Raw genomic sequence first — 27,736 nt, forward strand, 5'->3', positions numbered from 1 at the left:
GAATTGATATATGAAATAGAGAATCAAACCTTTTAACTTTAATGCGATTTTAGTCGAAGCGAGTTCAATTGGTAATGAATCGATAACTAAAGTAGAAGTAAAATAATGGGAAGAGTTGAGAAATGAACGAGTAGATTTTTTTACCCATCCAACAAAGTAAAAATGGGTCACGTAGAATGGAGCGTGGCACTCCAGTTCCAATGGTTTTACAATGCATGGGAGCCTCACAAACTGCAGACTTCCGTGGCCAGCCCAACTTCTTCCTAACTCCCAATCATGGCCGCAACTTTATTCCACGTCTTTCCTTCTTCTTCTTCTTCTTCCCGCTAAAACAACAAAAGAGAAAACCCACTTCACCCCCTACTTTTCTCCTCGAAGCTCAAAACCCCTATGGCGAATTTCTCAATTCGACCCCATAATAGTCCCTTTCTCTCTCACCCCACTAACCACCCAATTTTCCACTCAGTTTCATCCACTCGCTTCATTTCTCACCACCGTCTCCTTCGATTGAGCCTCCGCGTTTGCTGTAGCATCAAGGAGAAAGAAAATGTCAAGAGGAATGAAGATATTTCCCCTGTTCTTTCTGGCTTGCGAGTTGATGCATCGGAGCGAAGTGGGTCTGTTTCAAAATCTGAAAACGATTTGAGTTCTGGACATGAGAATGATGAAGCGGGGTCTGATTTGAATTGGCCGCCGTGGAGGAATGTTCCTGATAGATATAAATTGATTGGTACTACGGCACTTGCCTTCGTTATTTGTAACATGGATAAGGTTTGTTTCTTCCTCTGTTTTTTGTGAGTTTTGAGTTTTTGAATAAAATGTTGATGGGTTTCAATTTTTGTCATGGGTTGTTCTGTTTTTAGGTGTTTTTGTGAGATTCAGTGGGTTTGTTTTGTGATTGTTGGCAGGTGAATTTAAGCGTTGCTATAATTCCAATGTCGCATCAGTTTGGGTGGAATTCTTCTGTGGCTGGATTGGTTCAGTCGTCTTTCTTTTGGGGTTATGCTTTGAGCCAGTTGCCTGGTGGGTGGCTTGCCAAGATATTTGGTGGGAGGTTAGTGCTTAAGTATCAGTGTTAGCAGGTTTATCGTTTCTTTAGGTAGCCCTTTATTTACTGGTGATTACTTGATCAATGAATTGATTGGCTGAAGCGAAAGTTAAAACAATTGTTTCAAGTTGGGCTACGATCAATGGACCAATTAATCTCTTTTTGACTAATTGGAGAAGTCTTTCTGTAACTCCTTTGGTTTTGGCATATGCCCTTCTTTTGTTAATTTCATACATTAATGAAACTTGTTTCTTATATATATATATGTAAAAAAAAAAAAAAAAAAGAAGAAAGAAAAGAAAAGAAAAGAAAAAGAGGTGGGTTATGATCAAGAACTTTCTGCTTCACAAAACCATTGTCCAGCAGAGTTTAATAGGTTTCCTAAATTGATTCTGAGAGAAACTTTGGAGCTTTTGTTTGAGATGCCTGTCCTTAACACTTCCGAAAATGATTTCGTTCTTATCATATTCTATATTTTAAAGTTAATTCTATGATTAGCTAATTCTATCGTTTAATGTTTTTTCGCTTATTAAAATTATGGTTTATAACGATCCTGAAAGTAAATTCGAAAAAGAAGAAAAAATTATAAAGAAGAAAAATAAAATGGGTCTTTAATGTTTGCCTTGAATCTTAAAATTTGGGTTGGTATTTGTTAAAAGCCAATTGATGTTCTTGTTTCTCCCTGGTCTCGAGTGACAAACATGCTTCAATTCTTCTATGGAGTAAGTGACTGAGCCAACTTACGATTAATTTCACGGATTACCTGACCGATCTTACAACGTTTGAGTGTCAAGAAAACTCGTAGAAAATTAATTCCTAAGTAGGTGGCTACCATGGATTGAACCCAACATGCCACATTGCTCTTTTTAACTTGTTATTACATGCGACTCTATGTTACCATGTACTGCCAGTAACGTCGATGAAAATTTTAACCTTACCTTGCTTGAAGCGCAGCAGCTTCAACATCGTTTACTGCCATTCATTATTATTTATTACTTATTAGTAGCCTTATCAATTGGAATGCTATGTGCAATCCTCATGTCTTTTTTGCTCTTTACATTGAGCATTAATCTCTTTTTATTATCTTATTATATTTACAAAGAGACTTGTTTCCTTTTAAAGAATGCTATGTGCACACTTTACAATCTCTGTAGATCATATAATAAGCTGATGGAAAGAGTCATACTTCTTGGTGATCTTTTTTAATTAGAAAAGTTTTGGAGATCGGAGTACTGACTTGGTCGCTAGCTACTGCGCTCGTTCCATTTCTTGCTGGATATATGCCTGGATTAATATTTTCCAGAATTTTGGTGAGTAATGCTACTCGTAAAAAGTAGAACCTCTTCCTTTGGTTTCTCTCTGTTTTATTTTCGGACTTTGGCCATGGCCTTGCCGTTTGTAACTTCTTTTACATGCTTATTCTGTTTGCTTGAACATCCTCTGCACTCTTGATGGGCTATCAACTTGATAATACTATTCTTTACTGCATATAGGTTGGCATCGGAGAAGGGGTTTCACCATCAGCTGCAACTGACCTTATTGCCAGGCAGGTTTAACTTGCATTATTGTAAATGGACCATTTTTTGTACTTATTTTCATCACATCTTTTCTTGAATTATAACTTTTTTAAAATATTATTCTTCTAGATAATTATTCAATTTAATTAAGGTAGTATTATCATATTTCTCTGCCATTTTTCATAAATTTCATTTTATGGATGACCGGATCAAAGCCGCAAACAATTATCATGTACGTATCTTAGGGAATGTGATTACAACATATCAATGAAAACTCTGCATTGAATGATTTGAATTTTGATTGGTGCGTGCAGGACAATTCCTCTACAGGAACGCTCACGAGCAGTTGCATTTGTTTTTGGTGGTCTGAGCGTAGGAAGTGTTTCCGGGTATGTTCCATATGTTATCTCACCTGCCCCTCCGAGAAAAAGTAATTCTCATTGTTAAGGAGACCAGTTAAACGAAGACTCTTACATTTCACTAATTTAAACTTTACTGAGAAGAACCTTGGAAATTAAGGGCGTGATTGAGATAGAGGTTGCATTCTATCTTCTGTTTTCAAATACTTAAGATAAAAGGGATCTAACAACATGCACTTTGTTAGCCTGTTTTTTAAATGAAATTTGGATAACTCAATCCAAAAGTTCGATATTTGAAATCTAAAAATATTGGAAACACAGGTTTTAAGAAAATTGTTTCCCCTTCTGCTAGTTATTTAGACAGAACACAAGGATTTCTAATTTTTGCAGCTGATTTAACTCTGGAATATGGTTGATGAATCTAATCTCTTGAACTGCCTTGTAGTCATATAGTTTTCTTTCTTTTGCAGACTTCTTTTGTCTCCTTCTCTCATCCAAAATTTTGGTTGGGAATCTGTGTTCTACATTTTTGGCTTTCTGGGGATAGCCTGGTAAGTTGTTTCACCTGTACTTGTCTTTTTTTTTTTATTCATACATTGTGTTATTAGGATTAACTTGTAACTTTTTGTTGCAAGTAATATGTTTTTTGGGGTTTATTTTGAGATCTGTTCTCTAGGGATAATTCGGTTTATTTCTGGTGAATGAAAGACTGATTAATGATGGCTGGTTTCATAAATATGCAAGTGGAGGATCAAACCATCAACTTTTGTAATTCCGCTTTGTTTGACTTTTTTAAATTGAGTTTGAGGTCCTTTTTGGATTTACTTTCAAGAAGTGGAACACTTAGAAAGTCAATCCAAATAGGCTCTTAATCCTCAATTTTTTTCTTTTCATTTTAGTTTTGGGGTGGGTCTAATGGTAGAACTTGAATCACCTAATCTGAACATTACAAATTGTATGAATATGAATTGGATGCAGTCATGGTTAAAGGCTTTGTGGTTGAAGGTTTGCAGGATTTCAGTTTCTGGATGGACAGCCCGCAGGACCCCTTAAATCCATTTTAGGTTTGACTTCAGATAGAGTGTTCAATCAAAAGAAAATATGGGTTTGAATGATTAACAGAAATAATAATGTTGTGTGCAAGTATTTATTTTATTTTTATTTTTCCCGTAGTCGTTGAATCTGAATCCGAGTCTGACTCTGTGTTACTGAAGAAGAAATCAACAACACCCTTCAAACTCCAACAACTGCCTGCTGCACTCAAGGTATCTATGTGTGTCTAATTCAAGCCAAGTTAGTCATTACTATTTTAAATTTAATCAACTAGACGTTCCTAAACGAAATAATTATTTCTGCCAGCGTGTTCACATCTTTTTTAGAAAGAGCTTGATATATTTTGGCTCTCAAATTTTTTTTATCAACTTATATTTAGGTTCCATTGATTTTTTATTTTTAAAAAGAGAATTTCTACCTTAAGCAAGTTCATTAAAAGCCAAGTTTTGTACTAAATTAAGTTTGTCTGGGCATAGAATAGAATAGTGAAAAACAAACTCTTTAATAATGCTTTTCATCAAAAGGGCAACCAAAACATAACATAGTAGATAAGACACCGATCACAATATTAAGAATCGATAGGATTGATGGCTTTGTTCTCCACTTTTGTAGTTGTTGAAGTAAAAAAAATATTTTTTTTTCTCTAACCATATTATTTTTGTTGCTAGATATACAAATTTACTTGGACATGTGAAAATATTTTCTATTACTGATGCTTCAAATAAAAATTTATTAGAAGGTAAAACTACAACACTTCTTCAAGTTTATAATCAACTGTAACACCAACCAAAACTTAAGGTGCAATTTGATAAAATTGTAAATTGAAATATATATATATATATATATATATATATATATATATATAGATAGATAGATAATATGTTTTTGTCCACTCTCCAAAATTTTTTCCGTCTCGATTTCAAGACGGAAAGTTACCTGCCGTTCACCTCTTTTTCATGCTCTTTGTTTCTTACTATTTTAATACATTTTCATTTCTAACCTTAAATCGTCTGTTTTCTTTTCTTTGAAGAAAAAAACAACCATCTCAATCCCAATTACATTATACCTTCACGACTTAAAAGTTTCTCAGTTTATTTTTACATTAACTATACTTTTGGTCAGTTTCGATTTTCTAATTTTTCACTAATATCATTATTAATATTTGATGTCATGACATAAAAAAGAACTAGTTTCAAAATTTCTTCTTATTGTTTACATGGCAAGTTTATATATGTATTTATTTTAAATCTTTTTTTCAGGAAGTACCATGGAGGGCATTCTTGGAGTATCCACCCGTATGGGCAATGATATATGTTCACTTCTGTGGGAGTTGGGGTCACTATACTTGTCTCTCCTGGCTTCCTACTTATTTCAGGTACCCTCACTTCTTCGTTTCCTCTTCATCTTCCTTGCTTCTTTGCTTTGTGTTTAAAAGGAAAATTGAATTTGATTTTCATCCACATTCTTTTTGCAGTGAGGAGTTGAACCTCAATTTGACTGAAGCTGCTTGGGTACCTCTCTCTTTCTATTCTCATTTTCGTGTCATTATTTTATTACTTGATTGCAACCGTGTTGTTGTGTAATGCGTCAACTTTCTTATGACTCCTAGAAATAATTCAATTCAGGTTTCCATCCTGCCGCCCCTGGCTTCAATTTTTGTGACAAGCATTGCATCACAATTAGCTGATAACTTGATTTCCAATGGTGTTGATACCACAACAGTATGGAAAGACGATCTCCAACAGTTTCTTTTCAAGAAGCATTCAATTCATAATTTGTTTGATCCTCTTCTGTTTTCCTTGTGTAGGTAAGAAAGATTTGCCAAACAATTGCCTTTGTGTCCCCAGCCGTTTGCATGACTTTGTCCTCTGTTGATTTAGGATTGCCACCTTGGGAGGTAGTAGGAATTCTAACCAGTGGCTTGGCCCTCTCTAGTTTTGCATTATCTGGTAAAATCTACATCAACGATACTTCAATTCTTGAAACATTTTTTTTCAAAGTTATTGGATCAAAGTCTCCTATTTCCTTTAACGTGCCAAGATTTTTATCTGTTTTCTGCAGGACTCTACTGTACTCATCAAGATATGTCACCTGAATATGCAAGTGTCCTTTTGGTATGTAAGCTGAAGCTGTATAAAACCACAGTACATTTCAATATTCCTAATATTTCATGTGGTTTATTTTAGCAAGCTTCGCTGTAACAATTCTCCTCAGGGCATTACAAATACCGTTGGAGCAATACCTGGCATTGTAGGAGTTGCACTCACCGGCTTTCTTCTCGATTCAACTCATTCATGGAGTGTAAGTTGACAACTTTCTCCTTTTCTTTAACATTTGATACATTTCAATGATATCCTCTGACTTCTTTCCCTTCTTCAAAATTTCCTGTTTTCTGTGTATAGATCTCATTGTTTGCCCCATCAATCTTCTTCTACTTGACTGGGACAATTGTTTGGTTGGTCTTCGCCAGCAGTAAACCTAAAACCTTTTCAAAGAATGAATAGTGTTAGATTACACGAATTTGCTGAGGAGAACTCCGATATGATCCATCAACTGCATTTCATATCAGGTTCTTCAGTTGTATATCTGTAGTGAATACATGTATAATTCCCCACAAAGAAGCATTATTACTGATCGTGTAGAGATTTTGTTTTCTCATTGTTAGTCAGAGTGATCCTGCGAAAGTTGCATATATTCTGTAAAATTTGCATCTTCTGCATATGGTGTTACCTACATCCACGGATTGATTTTCCGTTGGTCAATGTTGATTCAAAGAGACTCTTGCTATTTTTTCACCTTGAAAAAATGAACCAAATGTTACAATTGTTTTCTCTTATTAGAAAATAACCAATCAGGAACCGATTTTCAGTTCCATACACTCAGCCTATCCTATCTGCAAGCAGGGAGAACAATATTTGGTATGTGAATGAATACAATTGAAAAGGGAGCCACCATTATTGGTTCAGATGAATTTACATGCTGAGGTTCCAGTGGAGGTATGTTCCCTGATGAATTTACAGACAAAATGTTTCCATTTAGCAGCACTGTTTGACTATGCAGGTTTCCATCCTTGGCTGTTAAATGATATTCCTCTCTGAAGGCTTCGCCTTCAAGACCATGAGGTCGAGGTATCCGAGCATTTGATTTATGCTTATGGGATCTGTGTTTATGGTGCAACCCTCTAGCTCTGTTGAATGCAATCTCAGCATGAACTGTGGTGTTACCATCTAGGTTGAGCAATAGTAATGTGATTCCTTTCTGTAAGATTGAGAGTAAAATCAGAGTTGAGAAACTGGTGGCATTTCTTTATTTCTAGTTTTAACTTTCAGTTGTTTATTTCATTTACTTAAGCAATAAGCAGAAAAACCAAATTTAAGGTTATCATGATATATACTGCTACAATGCTACTTACAGATTGCTTAGAACAATGTGCATAGGCTCGTATTTTCTCCGTCCTATTAAAGCCCGCAGTCAGAACATTTCTTCCCATCAAGCGATGCCATAAGAGTGCACTGAAACGAAGAAAGAAACAAGAAACAAGCAAGCTGATTGTTAGATAATTGTCTAATAGCAGCGGAGTAGGTCAGAAATATTAGCCTAATCTTTCACCTGTAATAGTCTGGATTCGGTTCAAAGGTTGTCGTGTTTAGTAAGCCATAGTTTCCACCAATCAAAGTCTGCCTGCAGTATGTTTTTGTATCATAAGCAGCTGCCATACCGAGCTGGTCCAAGTACCTGAATAAATGACACACGTAAATGAGGGAGTGCTATTTGTAATTGATGTCTTGAAAGAACCAACTATGAATGTCTTTCACAGTCTAAATTACCAGAAACTAAAGACAAATGCATTTGTGACCAAGTTATGGCCACTGTTGTAAGCCCCTCCTGATTCCCCAACCCATGCTTTAGCTGAAGTTGGAGAGTTTTTAAGGATCTCATGGAGCTTGTTAAACGTATCAACCATGCCATCGAGATAGGACGGGTCAAGAATCCTTTCGACAAGATGCTCATCGACTCCTGTTAATAAGAAAAGGCATCAATGTCTACATGCTTTGCGAAACTTCGTGTAAGTATTACTTGGACAATGAATGATACCTGGTCCTAGATTGTATATATGGTGTGTGACAACGTCTAGTGTTGGGGTAGTTTTGTCAATGAATTCTTTGTACCAATTTTCATCAAAGAATCCTCCAGGTGCTATGATTAACGGTTTCGGTTCGATATCCTTGTAGATACTTTGGACCATGTTTTGAAGAACAATTGTATCAGAAGCATACTGTTCTGCTAAAATTCTTGTCCCAACTCCATTCCCACTCAATTCATTCCCTGAGCATAGGAAAATGGAAATCAAATAACAAGAACAACTAATCTCCTAAATTCATTGTTGAAGACCAACAGATCTAGGGGTATTTAATTGCATTAGGAAAACAATTGGCAATTCTTACCAAGCTCCCAACCATGGATGGTGTAGTTTTTTTTTACAGTGTAACGAATTAACATTTCAGCATTTGTGTAATTCCAAGCTCCAATAGAACACCCATTTGCTGCAATTTCTCGTCCGTTGAGAGCATTTAATCCGAAGATAATCTTAGCTCTGAATAAGATTACACAACTTTAGCATTCAACTTTTGAGAAATCTAACTTCATACGAGGAAAATGGGATGAGATTTTTATTACCCTCCTTTCTTGAAGAAGTCGTTTAGTTGGTCCCATCTGTTAGTAGGCAAGCAGCCTTGAGTGAACCCAAATAACTCTGAGGCGTTTCTTGAAAAATAAATGCATGGCTCCCGGTGATCTTCAGTATCATATATGAGCTTATCTTGCAAAGTACCACCCAATCTAAGCTTTAGGGGTTTAAATTCTGCGCCATTCATGAAGAGACATTAGTTTTAACTTTCACATTCAAAATATATAGAGAATACTTCATAGGTAGAACGGTTTTTTCCTGAATAGAAACAACTTCTTTCATTCAGGAAAAAACATTGAAAGAAGGGCCCACAAAAACCCCACTAGAAAAAAGAAGGTTCAGCTGTGTACGATGTTGCCTGGAGAGTAATTACAAAAAGTTTTTAAAATCGAAGTAAAAAAAAAAAAAAGAAATGAAATCTCACCAAGGACCAAACTTCACCATGGTTCCATTCTACAACTCTAACACTCTTGTTCTTCTCCCCTAACACATTGAATTACTTGAGGTTTAAAGTATAACCTATGTTTGGTTCGAGGCTTTTCTCATATCAAGCTATAGATTTACTAATCTCGTAATATACATAAATTGAACCTATGAAACCTATCTTTTATAATGGATATTAAATATTAGCTTCAACAAATCATCATAGATTAGATAAGCCTAGGGTTTATTGTTCATTCTTTTGCAGATCATAAAGACTTTCCAACTTCTTTATAAAGCTAGATTCATTAAAACTGTGAGCCAAAACAGTCCAGGAGCTCAAGGAATTCAAACCTTTGACTGCATTTAATAGAATGTTGTTGCCGAGGTCCTGCAGTTGAAAATGAAATAAGAACAAACTTAAATATTTCAGATAGTATAGCACTAGATAGATTATAGGAAAGTATATTTAATAGTAGATGTGACCTCATAACTATTATTATTCTTTAGTCAATAGAACCTAGTAGAAAAGACCTTAAATAATACTAAACATACTTCCAAATTAAAAATCAATTAGTCAGTTTTTTTTTTTTTCTGCTATCTACTTCCAGATGAGACCTACAAACGAGACCTAATTAACCGAAATGTATAATTTAGGAGACGTTCAGAAATTTAATTCATCTTCCAGTTTTGTCAAAAAAGCTTGATTTAGTGGTATTGACATGAGCGCCCTTTAAGGTTTTAGAGGTTAGAGGTTCACTCCTTGTCCTATAGTTATACTCGAAATTAATCTTTGAATTTTCTTTGCTTCTATCACTTGAAACCAGACCTAAGTAGTCTAAGTCTTGAAGAGAATTTGAAAATTCGATTAGTCTTCGAGTTTTCTTTGTTTTGTTATCCTCCAACATGCATAACAGAGGAGTGAGACTGTTCAAAAAGATGAAAGGATTCACACTTTTCTTAAGCAATAAATACACTAAAAACCCATAAAGAAAACTTAAAGGAGAAGATCAAATAATGAAACCCAGATGCCAAAATTTATGAACTCTCATCATTCATAAGAAAAGTAAATCACCATAAATGAGTTTGGAAATGATTGAAATCTAAAAGAAGAAAGAAAAGAAATGAAAAAAAAATAAAAATACCAGATTCAACAGAGAAGCTTGGCCCCAACTGCAAGTTCCGTAATCGCATTTCTCAGGAGGCCACCAATCGAGCGTAGCACAAACAAAATCTTCATCAATACGTCCAATGGCGGATTTTCCGTCAATCAAAACCCTCCCTCTCAAAAACCCTTCTGAGTTCACTGAACCACAACAGAGAAAGAAAAAACAGACCCAAAAACAAAACCCCAGAAGCCAAAAACGAAAACCCATCTCTAAAAACTTTCTCAAATGGCGAAAGAACCAACGATAGAAGAAGAAGCCATGAAACTTCAAGCAATTTCAGAGCTGCTTGCTGGCCATTAATAAAGGGAAGAAGACAGAGTGTAAAGAAAGGAAGAATATGAAGAGTGATGAAAAGACATACTTGAAATGTTTATATATATATATATATAGTAATACAATACAAGCCTTGGAAATTAAGAAATGAAGAAATGTAGGTTAAAATGATGCTAATGAATGGACCATTTAACAATTTCAATGTCGGATCTGCATTAAAGAAATAGAGGAAAAGAGACCCTTCTGTGTTTTCCTTTCCTCTTCTAGGGGATGTGGTGATGTGAGAAATTATTAGTACTGACGTTTTGCACGTTTGGAGGTATGAAAGAGAAACCGTAAAACAAGGTATCGTGAATGTGTATCAGACGATTATCATGAAGCATCTAGATCTTTGGATTCTCATACCTTATTGAATGATTTTAAGTACAAATTGATGTATAATAGAGATCTTACAGAAATATCGTAGAGATCTTTCAAAAGTATCTTGACCTTTATATCAAGTAATTTATATGCATCAACCAGATCTTTTGATTCCCATGCAATAGTTATTAAGTGACTAACTTTACTTGATTGATTCTTAAGTACAAATGATTTTTTGTTCGAGAAACTATAAAAATATCTTAAATCTATGTTAGTGGGTTGTTAAAGAGTATCCAATTTTTAGGATTCACGTCCAACAGTTATTAAGTGACAAACCTTATTGAAGGTTTTTTGAAGTATAGTTGGATGTATAGTGGAGAAACAATAAAAGTTTCTCGAATTTGTATTAAATGGTTACTACGGGATATTGATTTTTTTTTTTACTCATACTCAATTGTTATTAAGAGTTCCATATTGACAATCTTATTGAATGATTTTTAAGTACGGTTAGTTACGTGAAAGGAGAAAAACTACGTAAACATCTTAAATTTATATATAGCAGTTATTATAAGACACATGAATTTTTCAAATTCATATAAAGAGGAAGTCAACATTTTGTTGAGAGGGGATGGAGTTTTGGATTAGAACTTGAAGTTGGTTGCAAGTGGACCCTTCTTGTTTGGCTTTTTTTTCCCTCTTTTGTTAATGGAGAAATTAGGAAGAATGCTTAAAGAAGTAGGCATTTTATGAGGAAAAGGGTTTTAGCAGTTAGCACCCAATTTGAATTTGGTAGTCATTTTTACGAGTTTGGCTTTTAACTCACTCACTCTCTCTCTTCCTCTTTTTGCTTCTCTTTTTCTATTATAACCGCAGAGGAATCGTAAACTACATATCTCTCGTGATTTCTAACACACTTCTATGTTAATTGAACTATATTTCCATTTCAACTTTTCCAATGTTTTTTGATTTTGAACTAATGTCAACTGTGAAGCTAATGCAAAAATTCATTTTTTTACGTTTCGTAGATTCAGTTATAGCTTTAAACTTTCCATTTTTCGAGACTGAACTGTATGTTCAAACTAATGATGAGATTACAGTTATACAAGGTGGAATGAGATTTAAGAGTTCACTTTTAGTTTCGAGTACTTGAAAAGACATTCTAAACATATTTCAATTTTATCAATATTGTTTTTTTTTAATTAATTAGGTATGATATTCTTTTTTTTTTTTTTGTAATGATTTCGTGAGATTTTGGTATTTTTATGGTTGGATTTCATCATTTTTAAGTAATAGGTTTGATTTTGTTAAGACTTTCTTTTATACCAATATATTTGTTGAAAAAGTTCATTGTCTTATTCTAGCTTTTACAAAAAAATCTCATATTTTAGAAGATAATTTCAAAGGCATTAAGAGAGAAAAAAGCATTGCCATGATTTAAATTCTTTACTTTATCAAAAGGACAATTGACAAACTTAAACTTTACTTTTGTACAACACAATAACTTCAATAGAGATATATATATATATATATATATATATTTTAAACATAAAACCTATAGAGAATGAAGTTTATAAATTTCTTTTATTTTAAAAAGGAAAAAAAAAAAAGAAATCTCCTTTCAATCTATGTTTTTGGTTTACCTCTTGAGCTATGAGTTAATTGTGGCCAATAACGCTAACGTTTTGTAACGATTTTGTTTTTAATCTCGTTATTTTTCTAATTCATGTTTGTTCTCTTAAATTCAATAATTTCTAACCATTCTTAAAAACACATTATTCGAAACTTTAAATACAAAAAAAAAAAAAAAAAGTTTTTAACATTGATTTTTTTTTTCAAAATTTGTTTTGGTTTTTTTAACATTAGTAAAAAAAATGAATAGCAAAAGAAAGAAAATGAAATTACTATTTATAAGTTTAATTTTAAAAAACCAAACCACCTGAAACAGTAGTTTATACAAATTAAATTGGGTAAGACACAATCTTAAATAATAATTAAAACCAAATAAGTAATTTGAATTAGGGTTTTCATTTAATAAGATAATGACCTATGATATTTTGAGCCATGCACCACCACCCAACAAGGAAAAAGTTCAAATTAGAGGGCAGAAGAAGAGAAGAAAAGACCTTTTGAAAAGAAAATTTTGAAAAATAATTGAAGAAAGTACCCAAACATGTGATGTTTGTATAAATTAAATTATTATGACCAAAGGGACCAACTTGACAACTACTCAAATACTTTTGTTAAGAAAAATGTTATTATTATTATTTTTTTTTCTCTTTTTAGGTGAACTAAGCAAGATCTTTCTTTCTTTTTCTTTTTTAATTCAATTGGATCAAGTTTCACTTTTGTCCTAAGATCATGAGTTTAGAGCATTAAAATATGTAATATAAAAGTATAGTCTTTGGGGCAATTTCAAATTTAAAAAATTGGATGTAGCCTTAGATCTTTGATTAAAATATTGTACCTTTAATTTCATAGGGTGACACACCCTTTTTGACCATAAAATAGTAGTTTTATTGAGAAGTAAAATTGTTATTTTAATTAATTCCTTACCTTAAAAAGAAAACCCTAGTGAAACCTCAATGCCTATATGACTTATGGGTTTCTTTAGTTTGGGTCAAACTATAACTTTAGGGTTATTTGGCCATTACTTGTGGGTTGACATGATTTTATGATTTAGTAAAAATAAGCTAAAAAAAATGTAAAATAACGAAGTTTAAACCTGGTGTAAGGGAAACTGGAAGAGAATCTTATCACTAGCTAATTATATTGATATAAATATCAGTTTTATATGTATTTAAAGAGCATAAAAGTGAGGGGACTCGAGCTAGCCCTTCTGAATCTATACTAAATTTGTTGGTGTTTGGAACATTTAGTTTTTTTTTAGTACAACAATGGAGATAGGAAGATTCGAATCACAAACCTCGTGGTTACCAATACACTCGAATGAGATAGTTTGTTATTTGAGACGTTTAGTTTTGTGGATTATAAGAGTTAGGCAATTATATTTTGAGACATATAGTTCATAATTAATCAAGAATTATCTTCTTGCAATTGCTTTTAGGCTATAATTCATACAATGTCAATCTAGGGTTTTGTATAGTAAAATTTCATGAAATGTTTTAGTTTTTCAAAAATGAATATAATTTTTCTTTTTCTCTCTCTCTCTCTCAACTAACTCTTTTGGTGATTGATCAAAAGATAAGGGTGGGTGACCTAACTCCATTTGGGCACCTCTTGTTTGTCACACCTAATTTGATCCTTTTATCCAACTTTACAAAATTTCCTAAAGCTGCTCCACTCTTAGAACATACTCCAAATATTCATCAATAATCATGTTTCAAATGCATCTTACCTAATCTTTAATCCTTACCATATGACTAAGGGTTCGTATATTGTTCGTATTTAAAAGTTTACGTGTTAAGACGTGTTATAAGAAAAAGGGTACAACGTTCGTGTCGAGCAATGCAATCTTAAGATATGGTATTGATATTAAATATTAAATAAGATATAGATATCAAATCATATTAAAGTATACCTTTTTATCTAAGAAACAATAAACAACAAACCATGTAGGGTAAGGAGAAAATAACAATAATATATAGATGAAAAACACATCCTCTGCTTGTTTCGTAAGCAAGTGTGCTAGAAAATTGTAACATCGCTTCGTATAGTAGAAACGATTGAGTGTTAAGGTCAAAAGCAAAATTCTTTGTCTCATCAACGTAAAAAAATTCTTCTATGAGATTCACAAATGTTCCATTAAACAGATTAACAACGTTCAAGCAATCAGATTCTCTATATGTTGTGGATGTTAATAGACACGAGACTTAATAGATCATCACAGACATTCATAGTTTCAATTACTATAATTTAATAATATATCTTTTCAAATTCTAAATAATCAATTAAAGAGAGTTATGCATTAATTTACGCCCTCTTTCGACTGACTAACATACATATACTACATATTGAAAGTGTTCCAAAACCTATTCTTAAGTGGTTGCTAGACATTTCAATAATTTTCAAAGTTAAACATTCAAAAAATTAAAACAAACACATCCATCATCGTAGATCTAGAAAATGTAATTAATATTTTAATAAATGTTAAAGCATGTACTACATATTTCCATTTATTAGGAAATGGGACCAACATGGCATTTACAATAAAGGAGGGACAAACATATATCATATTTTTAAAATGCTTTGTCTTTGGTTTTCTTCATTAATGTCTTTGTACAATAAATGTCTCCTCATAAATTATTATTATTATTAGGCCATTTATGTTATGATGCTCTTCAATAATAATAACAACAACAACATAAACTTAGATGCCTTTTCTATATTTCCTACATTTGATATATTCCTTTATTTCAAGTCATTTAGAGATGCTTGTTTTATAATTGAAATAACACATCATTAATATCGACACATATCTTATACTTTATAGTTTCCATCATTGAAAGTTATTGGACATGGTGATAGTGGCCAAAAGTAAAAAGCGACATAGATAACATAATATTTTTGGACTTTGTTATGAATATCCTCGTTTGATAAAAATATGAGAATGAAGTTTTTCTCGAAAATCATTTTCGATACCGTCTTAATATTTCATCGTCGTCCATTTCATTTGGTCCAAAATTTGAACTTTAGTTTCTAAAATCAGTGGAACCAATGATTGCGAATGGAAAAGCAAAAGCAATATAGATAACATAATATCTCTTGTATGAACAACTTTATTTGATAGGAACAAGTGAATAGAGAGTTTTCTCACTTGTTTGGTCATTCGAAAAGATATATTGCACTTTCTAAGTTCGAGAGTAATATGATGAATTTAACATAGAGTTTTAATTCACTCGTTTTCATGGTGTCAGAAAAAAAATGTTAAAATACAATTTTAGTTGCAAAATAAATTAAAATATTTACAAATATAGCAAAATGTGTCACTGTTTTATTTGATTTTGTTATATTTTTAAATATTTTGTTTGATTTTGCTATATTTGAAAATTGATCCTTTTAACCTATCCCCATATATGTTTGCTATATGAAAGAAATAAAACATCATTGATATCAACTATCTTTTAACTTCTTTGTAAATGACAATAAAAAATCATAACAAAGGATCATTTCCTTCCCTAAAACTATTTAGACAGAAAGTGTTTCACTTGAAAGTACTATTCATGAAAATCATTTTACGACATATAGGGTTAATATTCTATTCTACATTAGTCTCTATTGTTGAAAAATCTTAGAAACGGTGGTACGAGGCAAAAGTAAAAGCGATATAGACAACATAATATTTGTTAAAAACATCCCATCGTTTGATAGAAACAAGCAAATTAGGTCATTCACGAAAAATCATTTTCAATAGTCTTAATATTTCATCGCCTATTTCATATGAACCAAGATTTGAACTTTAATTCCTATACCATTAGAAATTAGTGGAATTAGTGATAGTGGATGGAAAAGTGAAAGCGATATAGATTACATAATATCTCTAATAAGAAGAACTTCATTTGATAAGAACAAAGCCAATGAAGAGGTTTTCCACTTGTTTTCCAAGTTAGAAAACAAAACGTTGAATTCAACTTCGAAGTTAGAGGTTTGATTATCTCATTTTTTATGTTGTCGAAAAAAAATATGTTAAATTTTCCTATCTATCACGATAGGTAGTGAAATTGTTATCTATTTGTAAATATCTTCAACAGTTTTGTTATTTAAAATAATTCCTCATTTTAGTTTTATACTTTAAATTTTATTCAATTTTAGTCCTTAATACGCTAAATATTTTGATCTTAGTTTATTTACTTTCGATGAATCTTTAATTTAGCCCGTCAAACTTACTTTTTACTAAAATTAGTTGAATATACTAATAATTTTCATGCAAGTAAATACAATACAAGAATATGTCCTCGATATTTATAGTAAAAATGCTAATAAATAACAACCTATTTTTGAAAAAGATCAACAATAAATTAGTGGCAAAAATTAAATTTAAGAATTTTTAAAAAGTTATTTTAAAAAATAATAAAATATTGAAACTATTTGTAAAATATAGCAAAATTTATGATCTCTATCGTCTATTTAAGATTTTTCTTTACTATATTTTGTATATAGCTTGATTTCTTACCTAATCTAAATTAAAAAATTATTATTGAATAATTATAATATAAAAAATATAATAATTAAATTTGTATTTCAATCCAAAATAATAATTAATAAATAATAGGTGGGGCATTTTGCAAAAACGTTTCCGAGATTTCTCCGTCGCCAACGAAACCGGCGAAGCGCTGAGAAGACAACCCACCATGATCGACGTTGAAATCGAGTATAAGGAAGAACTCGAACAACTCCGTAAACGCCCCGCCGCCGCCTTCATCAACTCCTCTCTCCTCCATAACCTCAATCGGAACAAAGACCCGGCCTCCAAAGCTCAGCGACTCGGTATTTCCTCTCGAACTCATCCATTTCATATACTTCTCTGATCCCCGATTAGTTGGCCTAGTGAATGGGAACGATAGGGTATTAGTCCGGTTCTGATCGTCCGCGTTTGTGGAAAATTCGAGGAAGGCTACAGCAAATTCTGCTTCGACCGATGAAGCTGCCTTTCTAAAGAGTAAGTGAACTTTTTGTTAGTATTGTAGGAAGCAATAAGCATACCTTTCTCTTATATTGTTTGAAATCTGTTTGATTATTTTTGATGAACATGAGAATTCCTGTAGAATATACTTGATGAACTGAAAGGATTTAGTTTTGATATCATCAGATTGTTCTGTACTTTTCAAGTAATGGCATTAGATAGAAACATAATCATGGTTTTCGGGGAGAAGGAAAACTCAAGCAATTGTACCTTGCTAACAAAAACTTCTTGTTGGAGGATGGATGAATAATCAGATACCGAACAAAACCTGATCAAAGAATGTCTAAAGAAGTACCCAAGAAACTAGTTCTTAAGATATTATTCATGTGATACATTTTGGTTGGTCATTTCTCATATGATAAAATGGCTACTGACGTTTTGTTCATCAAGTTTCTGAAACTCCTTTTGTGCTGCTTCTTACATGACTATGAGTGTATTTACTATTGTTGATAGACTGACTGAAGCTTTTCTGCCTTGGTCTGTGTATGAACTGAGTTGTACTCGAAATTTAGTACTCAAATTATGATATTAGTTAGAAAGACGGCTATTAAGAAAGTTGAATAAAACTAATCACTATTATGTCGAGGGATCTTTCACTAATACTAATCAAAGACGAAAAGCTAAAGTTTGAATTTTCATGGAGATGATAGACACTTCTCTATCATGAAGCTCAGTAGTCTTCCTTATAACCGCTACTTATTCTTAAACAGAGAGTGTATGCTTGCCAAGACTGTTTCTGGTTGAGACATGTTAATGAAATTCATCCCGTGAAACAATGTCTCAATATCACATTAATTTGACAGTGGATCTTTTGGATTCCATCGATGACCTGTAGTTATTTCATCCAACGTTTTTCTTTAAATTCGCCTGGAGTTTGTTTCTTATGGGACCAATCCACCCTAATTAAGTTGTGATGTCACAGTCACATAATACTTTGCTTGTTGCTCAACTTGGCTAAGTTGGGAAATTTTGCAAATCCAATGTAAGTCACATGGGGAGTCTGTTCATTTCATCCAATCTTAGCAAAAGTGGTTTAAGGTTGGATCACTTCTTATCAAGGTGATTTTTGGAAAATTCAAGCGGAGGCATTTAAAGCATCCTTGTTTGATGTCTAAAGATAATACCTTTGGAGTAATAACGGAGTGGAATTGTTTATAGGTATCATCTGAAAACGATATCATTGTAGTCTTTCATTAAGGAAATGCTTAGGGAGTAGTTGACCCTTCGACTTCATGAGTTGGTTTTAAATAACTCAACTTCAATAGTGTTCTGGATTGAAGTTTACACATTTATGAAAGAACTTCATCTTTCCTTATTTTTCTCTTTTGAATATAGAATTTTCAACTTACTACACCTCAAACATAAATATTTGAACTCTAACATATTAACTCCAAATTTCAGTATTCCACTAACACCCCTTATATTTTTAGTTAAATTTACAAAATATAGACTAGTTTTTAACCTTCCAAAATTTACCTTGGATTTTTAGAACTAAATACTCATTAACCAATCGAAAATTTAATCTAGACCTTAATTAGGAGGGGTGAAAGACAACCTCAAGGCATGTCACTTCGAACATCCAGGACAGGACACCTTTTTGTGCATTTGCTCATTTGCCTTTAGATATTGACATTATTGTCCTAAGGTTCTTAGCACTTGCGATTGGTTCTTGACTTTGTGTAACAAAGTTTATGATACTTTTGCCTCCATTTTTGTGGGACATCCCTTTCACTAGGTGTGGAAGATTTTGTGGCGCACTCTGGTTTTCTTCAAGTTTCTATGGGCGAGAGGAATGGAAGAAGTTTCTGACTCTTTCTCTACTTATAATTCACGTGCAGGTGTTTATTCCATTCATCAATGAAATGTTGTATGATTTAAGAAAAGTTTATAAGCCAATAAGACAAATTATGAATGTGTATGCCAAAGGGATCAGTAGGATCGAAAAGCATGATTTATTATTGAAATAAAACGTTGTTGTTATTTGACTAAGATCTTGAGCGAAATATATTGAGAATTGGATTGAGTATCTCTTTGGTCCTGAAGGTTGACCACTTTAAGTACCTGAGCTAAAGTTTGTTTAAGAAATAGTTCTTAAACTATTAGTTTACCTATAAAAAAAATTATGTGACAATAAGGCTTCTGATTAATCATGTATTGTTGAGTTAGACCGCCTACTAGTATTTCTTATAGCGAGGTGACTTCTATTTTTCATCTTCTCTACCTCCTTTTGTCTCTCTCTTCTTTGACTGTCGTCTCCCTCTTTGATCAAGTATGAACTCAAATTTTAAGAATCTATTGTGTAATTTGCCTTGAGATCTTTTATCAAGGGTCTCACCTTACCAGGAAAAATCAAATCATAACGAAGAGAAAGAAACTGATGTTACATTTGTGGATTTTTATGCATAAAGTATTGATTTGGTAGATTTTTTAAGGTCCCAAATGAAATATAAGTGGGGACAAATATGTCTCTTTGCATCCCAAACTCAAATTAATAATGTAGGACTTTGTGAACTCAAAATAATAATATTAATTGTCTTACAAATATCATATTGATAACAAAAATAAAAAGTGGAACTTGTCAGCTGTCTATCACTAATGTGGCTCCCACTCCATTTGTCCCGGTTTTTGAATTTTGAAATTAAAGATTTAATTTAACATGATTTAGTTCAAGTTGAAAAAATAATTAAAGACCAGAATGTTTTTTTCTATTAAGATCAATGCAACCAAATATATCATATCTGTATTCTCATCCTCAATGTTGAAACTATTTCAACATTGACACATGATTTTGAAGAAATTTTTTGTGACTTCTAAATTGCTACCCAATTGAGTTACAAATTTCAAAGTACAAAATCTATTGTTACGAACTTCAAATTGTTACTTTTTTTTTTATATTTATGAGTGGTCGAACTAACTTATGCAACTAATCTCACAGGACGACCTATTTGATGCCAAAGAAATTCATAAAAAATTAATTCTAAGGTAGGTGGCTTAGTTAGTTATTGAAATTAATTGTTACTAAACAAGTTTCCAACGCCTATCGATGACTAAAAATAATTACTCCCTTGAGTTTCAAGAAAATTGCGAAATCATCCCATGGAATGCTACAACCAAGGAGGGAAAAAATTGCAAAGTTTCCTCCATATGTTTTCTGTTAAAGCTGACAAACAAATTGAACCTACCTAATTAGAAGCATTGAATGAGATCGGTTAAATATTTAAGGAAATTAATTTTCTAGTTTTGGAAAGATAAACACTAGTTTAATAACATTGATTTTAACTAACCAACTTGTTTAACCCCATGGCATCAAATCACAATTTTGCTATTCTTACCTTAATGGAATTTTGCTTGAAGCCAAGAAAATCTCTGCTTCTGACAACATAAGACTACTAACTAATTTAGCAGAAGAAATTGTTATATATAATATGGATCCACAACATCACAAACATAAGACGAGAAGTTCATTACCAACAAGGCCCACAATGTTCCTACCCCCTAAAGCAAAGGCTAACACTAGCTAAACTTCCCTCGCTACTCGAAACTCAACAATTTGGAGGGCCAATCGATATTCTCACTTCCTCTTCTTGGCTGGTGGCTGGGGTGTTTCCTCCTCTTCGTCTTCTTCGTCCTCATCTTCGTCCTCGTCGTCGTCGTCGTCGTCATCATCTCCATTGTCGTCATCGTCATCGTCATCTTCCTCATCACCTCCAGCTCTTCCATCACCATTTGCTTCAGGATCGTCCTCTGGATCACCATCATCACCTTCTTCACCTCCAGAGAAATCTTCGTCGTCGTCGTCGTCATCCTGATCATTTGCGTCATCGTCATCGTCATCATCTTCATCATCCTCTGTTTCACTACCATCTTTGTTTTCCTGATCAGGCCTTTCCTTTTTGTGAAGTTCAGAGAAAGGAAACCTTGGAAAGGAGAAGAGGCAAGTAATTTCAAAACCAACCTAAAAGTATCAAAGTAAAAATACATAAATGACTTGAAGTTTTATTACCTCTCCTCAATTGCAGCCAATCCTGGTGTACCATTAGCAATATTTAACATAGCTCCTGCCTGAAGAAAACATAATCATGTTGGAAGATGCATTAAAGTCTCAAGATCATGTTAAGTGCGTTCAATTAATCTAAAACTTTTACTTATTGTCAGATTTGTCCAAAACAAGATTAGGAAACTGCACACTAAATGATAAATTTCAAAAGCAAGCATCAGATAAAAAAGAAAACATGGCATTCAGCTACAGATTGTCTAAACGCCTAAAACGTTTAAACAATAAATGAAGAAAACTTCCAGATATGTCTCATCAGACCATGCTTTGGCATAGCGATTTTCCAAAATTTTGGGACAAAATAGAAAAGTGAATGGCTTGAAATTTAGGGTAAAACACATATATGGAAACTATGCGGTATTCAAGGTCCCTTCCTATAATGTATCAATTTGATGGGTGTTTAGATCGGGAAGAACATATGAGTACGGAAATAACTGCATTCATTTTAACTATCCTTGATACGAAGTGCAAAAAAGGAAAACACCCATATGAAACTGGAAAGTGTGAATTGATTAGACAATAAATTCTAACAAAGTGAATAATTCCAAATGCCAGAAAGAAAAATGCCCAAAAAGAAACTAGAAAACATGGGTTGATTAGATAAGAAATTCCAACTAAGTGATAATGAACTCCCAACAACCACCAAGTGCAAAGGATAGCTAAAACTTAATCAATAGAAACCACATGAAAGGAATAATATTGTACATTATTCAAGCAAGCCCAGAGGACACAATAGCAAAGTCATTCTGTGCCAACTTCCCATCAATAAGGACCAGATAAATATAACTTCCAAAGAACTCAAATTCTCATGTTAAACAACAAACTATTCCTAAAGAAGCAAGATTTTCACAATTCAACAAATGTAGGACAGAAAAGCAAAAGGATTTGCACATTGAATATCAAGTATAATCTAAATACAGAATGGAAAAATCCTGACAAAGACACCTAGTTCGTGGTCACAATGGGAGGTATAAGTCAACAAGACAGGACGAAAATTCTCCTTCCATCCACATTTATCACTACACCAAACACTTGCACTTCAAATACAGCTCAATGCTCAACAGTTTCAGATAAAAATGCACGTACGTAGCACCCAATAAAAAGTAATGACAGAAAAACCGCGTTGTTTCTCAAGGAAGTACTTAACCAGAAAAGTAAACAAACGAGTAAGGGTAAACCCACAAATAACAAAAGCCAAAACTTCAAAAGCTACATAAACAACTAAAGAACACAAGAAGAAAAAAGAAAGTAAAAATAAAAATCAAGCTTTAAGAAGAAATGACGATGTCTTGTTCTTAGGCAACAAACAACTACGGGGAACAATAAGAAAAAAATAAAGTCTAAGAAAACACAAATAGCAATAAAAAAAAATTAAGCTTCAAGAAGTAGGAACGATGACTAGAATCAGTAAAATCCGGGAAAAAAAGGGAAACCCCATCAAAGAGTAAGGTGAAAATGAGGGTTTACCGCCGCCAGAAGGCAAGCAAGGGAGTTTGCAGTGGTGAAAACAGTCTCCACCGCCATAGCTTCCAAAACAGAGCGCTCCCACATGGTTCTCTCCACGAAGCTTACACAGTCCAACTCCATTGCCGGAAAAAGGAGCTCAAAAGTGAAGAGAAATAGAGAATAGGAAGAAAAGAAATGCAGAGAGAGAGAAGAAGAAGAGGAAGAAGAGGAAGAAGAAGAAGAAGAAGAAGAAGGAAGGAAGGTCGAGGAGAGAGATGGGCCTGGCAGTGAGAGAGAGAAGAAGAAAGGGGAATGGGTTTTGTGAGATTTGGGAGAAAAGTTGGGTTTAGTCCAGTTAGGGTAAACCCTAGGGTTTGGTCCGATTAGGGCTTTGTGTTTTTGTTTGTAAGTGCAAAAAACTTATTTTCGCCCTAACCTTGAAATTTGCGTCCATTTCCTCTCTAAAATTTAAAAACTATAAATTTAATATTTGTAGAAATAATTTTACTTTTAGTTGGTTATTATACTATATATATATATATAGAATAATGGAAAATATCAAACTTGACAAAATATTTATAATTTATTCAATCAATAATAGTCAAATTTCGGATCGATAGATAGTGATAAAAGTTTTTTATTCCAAAATGTTTCTATATATTATAAATATTTTAATTTATTTTGCTACTTTTAAAAATATTCGTATATATAATATAGTAAAATTTCATAATTTATATATATATCAATACACTTCTATTATTGCCTATTAACGAAGTCTATCAACACTACTATCTATATCAAATAAGTGTGATAACACTTCTCTCCGTCTATATCAAATAAGTGTCAGTGCCCATCGTCTAAAATTTTATAAATATTTTCAATAATTTTTTCATTTTAAATAATTTTTCAACCATACTACTAAAAATTTAAATAATTTTAATAATGTTAACTTTTTGGATAAGACATTTAATCGACTATGTTCATAATTTTTTTTTATATTAAATGTATGATGGTTTATACTTACTAATATCATTCTTAAATATAACTTTCAATGATGGACGAATTAGAAAAGTGATTTTTTTCACTTAAAATAATCGGACACATTTTAAATAGTTTTAATGCATTCATAAATGACCAAATCGATGAAAAATAACCTAATTACATGTATTAAAGAAATTAGAGCATCAAATTTTTTTATCTATATTTACAATATATGATATTAAAAGTAAGTATTTGCCTAATACAAACAAAATAGAAACAACCTTGAACCCTAAATCTATATTAAACAAATTAACAAACAAAGCATATAGTTCTAAACTAATTTGCACCATATAAAACAAACTAATAAATCTAACTAATTTTAAAAATGAGCATAATATACCGAAAAATTGAATCAACGAACTAAAATCAATTGCACCAAAGTTTGTTTAGAAAGAGTTCCGTCCTATTGATCATAGTTGAATTGCACCAAAGTCGGTCGAAGAGGAATGATCATAGTCGAGTGGATGACGATTTGATCGAAAAACAGATCCGACTAACCAATGCTAACCTATAACTAATTTCATCTGCAAACAAATCTAAGGATTAAATAGAGATAGTATAGGGAGTAAGATGTAATTTGAAGTATGAAAGAGCATCTTCTTCCCTAATTTTCCCTCGAATCTCTTTTGCTTCATCTGCTCAGAACAGAGTAAGCAAACGAGCCTTAGCGAAATGCTGAGGAGACAACCCAGCAAGATCGAGGTAAAAATCGAAGACAAGGAAGAACTCGAACAAGCTCGCAAACGCGCCGCCGCCTCAACCACGACCACCACCACTACCGACGCTACCTCTGCCGCCGGCTCCCTCCTTCATAACATCAACCGTAACAAAGATCAAGCCTCTAAAGCCCAGCGGCTTGGTATCTCCTCTTGAAACAATCGAAATGGAGGTGGAGGTGAAGCTTCGCCTTCCTGATGCTGTTTCTCATGGTCAGGTATCAACTCTTCTTTCGCCATTTCATATTAAAACCCATCGTCAAGAGAATTTCTTTTTTGATGGCTTGTCCGGTGAGCTTTCGTCTCGGCTAGCGGTTCTCCGTATCCGATTTTACGACGGGGATGCTCGTTGTGTGATTTGTCTGAAAGCCAGAGCGGTTCTGGTTGACGGTGTTAGTCGAGTTGAGGAAGATGAAGAGGAATTGGAGCCGTCTGTTGGGCGGGCCTGCGTGGAGGATCCGCAGAGGTTGAAAGAAGTGGAGTCTAGGATTATGGGGAGGGTTAAAGATGAATTTGGGGGATATGGATTTGTGGGTTTAGGAGGGTTTAAGAATGTGAGGAGTGTGTTTGAATGGAATGGATTGAAATTGGAATTGGATGAGACTAGTTTTGAGTTTGGGACTTTGTATGAGATTGAATGCGAAAGCAATGATCCAGATGCAGCCAAGAAAATGCTTGAGGACTTATTGAAGGAGAATGGAATTGCGTACTCGTACTCTGAAGCTTCGAAGTTTGCTATTTTTCGATCTGGGAAGCTGTGATAATAGATTGTAAGTGATCTTTTTGTTGATGGTTTTTATGTGAACTGTACCTTTCTCTTCCTTTTCTTCTGAATTTTACCATTTGAATGTTCTCAACTTGTTCAAGTAATGGCATTTGGTACTTGGTAGAAACATAACCAGATTTTGCAGACAAAAGAAAAAACTCGAGCAATTATGCCATGCCTTACTGTTTGAATGAGAACAGGGGTGCATTTTGATCCTATCAATGGTGGAGGATAGTTCGAGAATCAATAACAAGCATCCCAGATCAAATAATGTCAATCCGAATAACTAAAAACATATTTCTTGTCTGTTTAGATATTGTTCTTCGTGATATATTTTGGTTGCTCATCTTTTTGCTTGATGTTAATCTTTGAATGAAGTTCTCGAGCAGGCAAGCTTATTGGCTCTATGTCTGAATTGTCTTGCTATTTGATTTATGAGCAGGAGTGCATTTTTATCATATCGGCTTGTTGGAGTATAGATCAGGAATAAATAACAAGAAATCCTAGTACAAATTATGCAAGACCCAAGGGCGAAAGGCCCAAAACTGACATCTGCAGTTTTTGTGATCTTTTTCTTTAAAATATTGTTCTTGTGGCACATTTTTGGTTGGTCATTCTTTGCCAGCGTTTAGTTTTTGATTGAAAAGGTTATGGAGCTTATTTTCAGTTGTACCGTGTCTGAATTTGCCTGACCTCCCCAAACGAGGATAGAAAGAGACGACCAAAATACTGGCAATGGAAGAGCGAAGCACTGAATGTGAGTTTGACATTTGCTTCGGTCCAACTGTCAAGTATCGGAGTTTATTTTGACTAACATCACACTGTTGCTTCTCAGTTCTTCCCTTGCAAGTATTTTGTAGTCTTTGCATTATCCTTCTATATTCTCATTTATGGAGGTTGGGGAGTGCCAACATGGTGCAAGTAAGATTGGACAGCATCCAAATAAAATGTCGGCAACTACAATCTTACCTGAAAAAGATCATATCTTCCCTCACCGTGGCCCGATTAGTATTTATTTATATTTGAAGTATCATTTTGATAACAGTAGTCTTCATCCATTTACTGATTCTCACGATTCAGTTATTGTGCGACAAGATGGACTAACTTGTTCGTCTACGATTCTACTTTGTTATCTCAAAGATGCAGTTTGCTTGACACATTTTGTTTTCAGTTTCCTTATGAATTCAGTTCTTCCCTTCACCTTGAGAACTTAATGCCAAAAGGCAAACGATTAATTTAGTCTGATATCTTCAAGGGTCTAATTTTTACTGCTTCTTAGGCTTGTTCCATCTCCACATTTACTCTTTTTTTTTCTTTATTTGCTTCCTTTTGCTGCTTTCTTTGACGCGGTCACGCGTTAACTTTTGATATTGTGGAAATTTACACCTTTGCAGGCCGGAGTTGTTTGCCTTTGGTCAATCAGTTTTGCTCATTATTTCTCAATATTGATTCTCTTTCAAGTTCTTTGTTAGTTGAAAAATGTTTGCCTCTGATAATTTCTTTGTTCTCATCGATCAATCTTAATCTGGCAATAGCTTATCTAAAAGTTGCATTCCATTTTTCATTTGTTTAGGATATCGGTCGTGTGGCTTTCGTTGGGACCGAGGGTCGAGAGATCATGGCAGTGTGAATCAAATGGAGAGACCAAGATCCAAAAAGGCACCATTTGTTTTCTTCGATCAAGTATCTAAAAGTACATTCTGCTATTTCGCTATCCATGAGTATTGCACATTGGAAAACACCATATATACTAGACTACTGAGTATATTGCTGATCCTTCAAATAATCTTTTCTGCACTGCCTGTGGCTGAAATGGATTGGTTTAGTTGAATCCTTTTAAGACAGTTCTTTGTTAGTTGAAAAATGCAGAGACATGACTTGTGATTTCCAAATTCACATAAGATGAATCCACCCAAACCCAAACCCTAAATCCTAAACCCTTAATTACATTTGCTACATTTTAAATGTTAAGGATTTGATTGTTGCATTTATGAGAATATCAATACTGAAATTCTTTTAAAATAGAAGTATAATATATAGGACAAATTTTGAAACTGAAAACGGATAAAAAAAAATTATGGAAAGAAGCCCCCCCGGAACTTGTGAAGTATAATGATTTGAGAAATCTAGTTTCAGGAAAACTTGAATATTTAACTATATATTTCTAAGAATACTTCTAAATTTGGA

At 33.3% G+C, this 27,736-nt stretch overlaps 4 protein-coding genes and 1 long non-coding RNA gene across 6 annotated transcripts; 3 read left to right on the top strand and 2 right to left on the bottom strand.

Annotated features, from left to right (window-relative positions):
* The first annotated feature begins 60 nt into the window (after window positions 1-60).
* Window positions 61-6,800, top strand: LOC103496964 (probable anion transporter 6, chloroplastic). 2 transcript variants are annotated; one of them, XM_008459028.3, is made up of 15 exons: window positions 61-771; window positions 909-1,054; window positions 2,259-2,358; window positions 2,542-2,594; window positions 2,880-2,954; window positions 3,395-3,475; window positions 3,930-3,988; window positions 4,098-4,189; window positions 5,237-5,352; window positions 5,452-5,488; window positions 5,603-5,698; window positions 5,785-5,926; window positions 6,039-6,091; window positions 6,192-6,278; window positions 6,380-6,800. In XM_008459028.3, the coding sequence occupies exons 1-15, from the start codon at window positions 391-393 to the stop codon at window positions 6,479-6,481; spliced, it is 1,620 nt and encodes a 539-aa protein (XP_008457250.2). In that variant the 5' UTR covers window positions 61-390; the 3' UTR covers window positions 6,482-6,800. The 2 variants fall into 2 exon arrangements, with proteins under 2 accessions (XP_008457250.2, XP_050940784.1); XM_051084827.1 differs by lacking the exons at window positions 6,192-6,278; window positions 6,380-6,800 and having other exon boundaries at window positions 211-771; window positions 5,603-5,784; window positions 5,858-5,926.
* On the bottom strand, window positions 6,742-10,917 carry LOC103496979 (heparanase-like protein 3). The gene is made up of 9 exons (XM_008459037.3): window positions 10,230-10,917; window positions 9,439-9,475; window positions 8,655-8,838; window positions 8,423-8,571; window positions 8,073-8,303; window positions 7,805-7,994; window positions 7,587-7,712; window positions 7,390-7,489; window positions 6,742-7,235 (listed from the first exon to the last, which is right to left on the bottom strand). Exons 1-9 carry the CDS (start codon window positions 10,458-10,460, stop codon window positions 6,867-6,869), a joined length of 1,617 nt encoding a protein of 538 aa, XP_008457259.2. The 5' UTR covers window positions 10,461-10,917; the 3' UTR covers window positions 6,742-6,866.
* Window positions 10,918-16,405: 5,488 nt separating this feature from the next.
* Window positions 16,406-19,552, top strand: LOC103496989 (uncharacterized). The gene is made up of 2 exons (XR_539314.3): window positions 16,406-17,502; window positions 19,262-19,552. It is a non-coding gene; the product is annotated as an uncharacterized LOC103496989 (long non-coding RNA).
* Window positions 19,553-20,923: 1,371 nt separating this feature from the next.
* LOC103496993 (phosphopantothenoylcysteine decarboxylase subunit VHS3-like) lies at window positions 20,924-23,428 on the bottom strand. The gene is made up of 3 exons (XM_008459046.3): window positions 23,048-23,428; window positions 21,530-21,588; window positions 20,924-21,443 (listed from the first exon to the last, which is right to left on the bottom strand). The coding sequence occupies exons 1-3, from the start codon at window positions 23,165-23,167 to the stop codon at window positions 21,098-21,100; spliced, it is 525 nt and encodes a 174-aa protein (XP_008457268.2). The 5' UTR covers window positions 23,168-23,428; the 3' UTR covers window positions 20,924-21,097.
* Window positions 23,429-24,406: 978 nt separating this feature from the next.
* On the top strand, window positions 24,407-27,335 carry LOC103497000 (triphosphate tunnel metalloenzyme 3-like). Its single transcript, XM_008459052.3, has 2 exons — window positions 24,407-25,553; window positions 27,123-27,335. The coding sequence occupies exon 1, from the start codon at window positions 24,951-24,953 to the stop codon at window positions 25,542-25,544; it is 594 nt and encodes a 197-aa protein (XP_008457274.1). The 5' UTR covers window positions 24,407-24,950; the 3' UTR covers window positions 25,545-25,553; window positions 27,123-27,335.
* The last annotated feature ends 401 nt before the right edge of the window (window positions 27,336-27,736 follow it).

This window comes from Cucumis melo, chromosome 5, assembly GCF_025177605.1.
Source record: "Cucumis melo cultivar AY chromosome 5, USDA_Cmelo_AY_1.0, whole genome shotgun sequence".
Lineage (NCBI taxonomy): Eukaryota > Viridiplantae > Streptophyta > Magnoliopsida > Cucurbitales > Cucurbitaceae > Cucumis > Cucumis melo.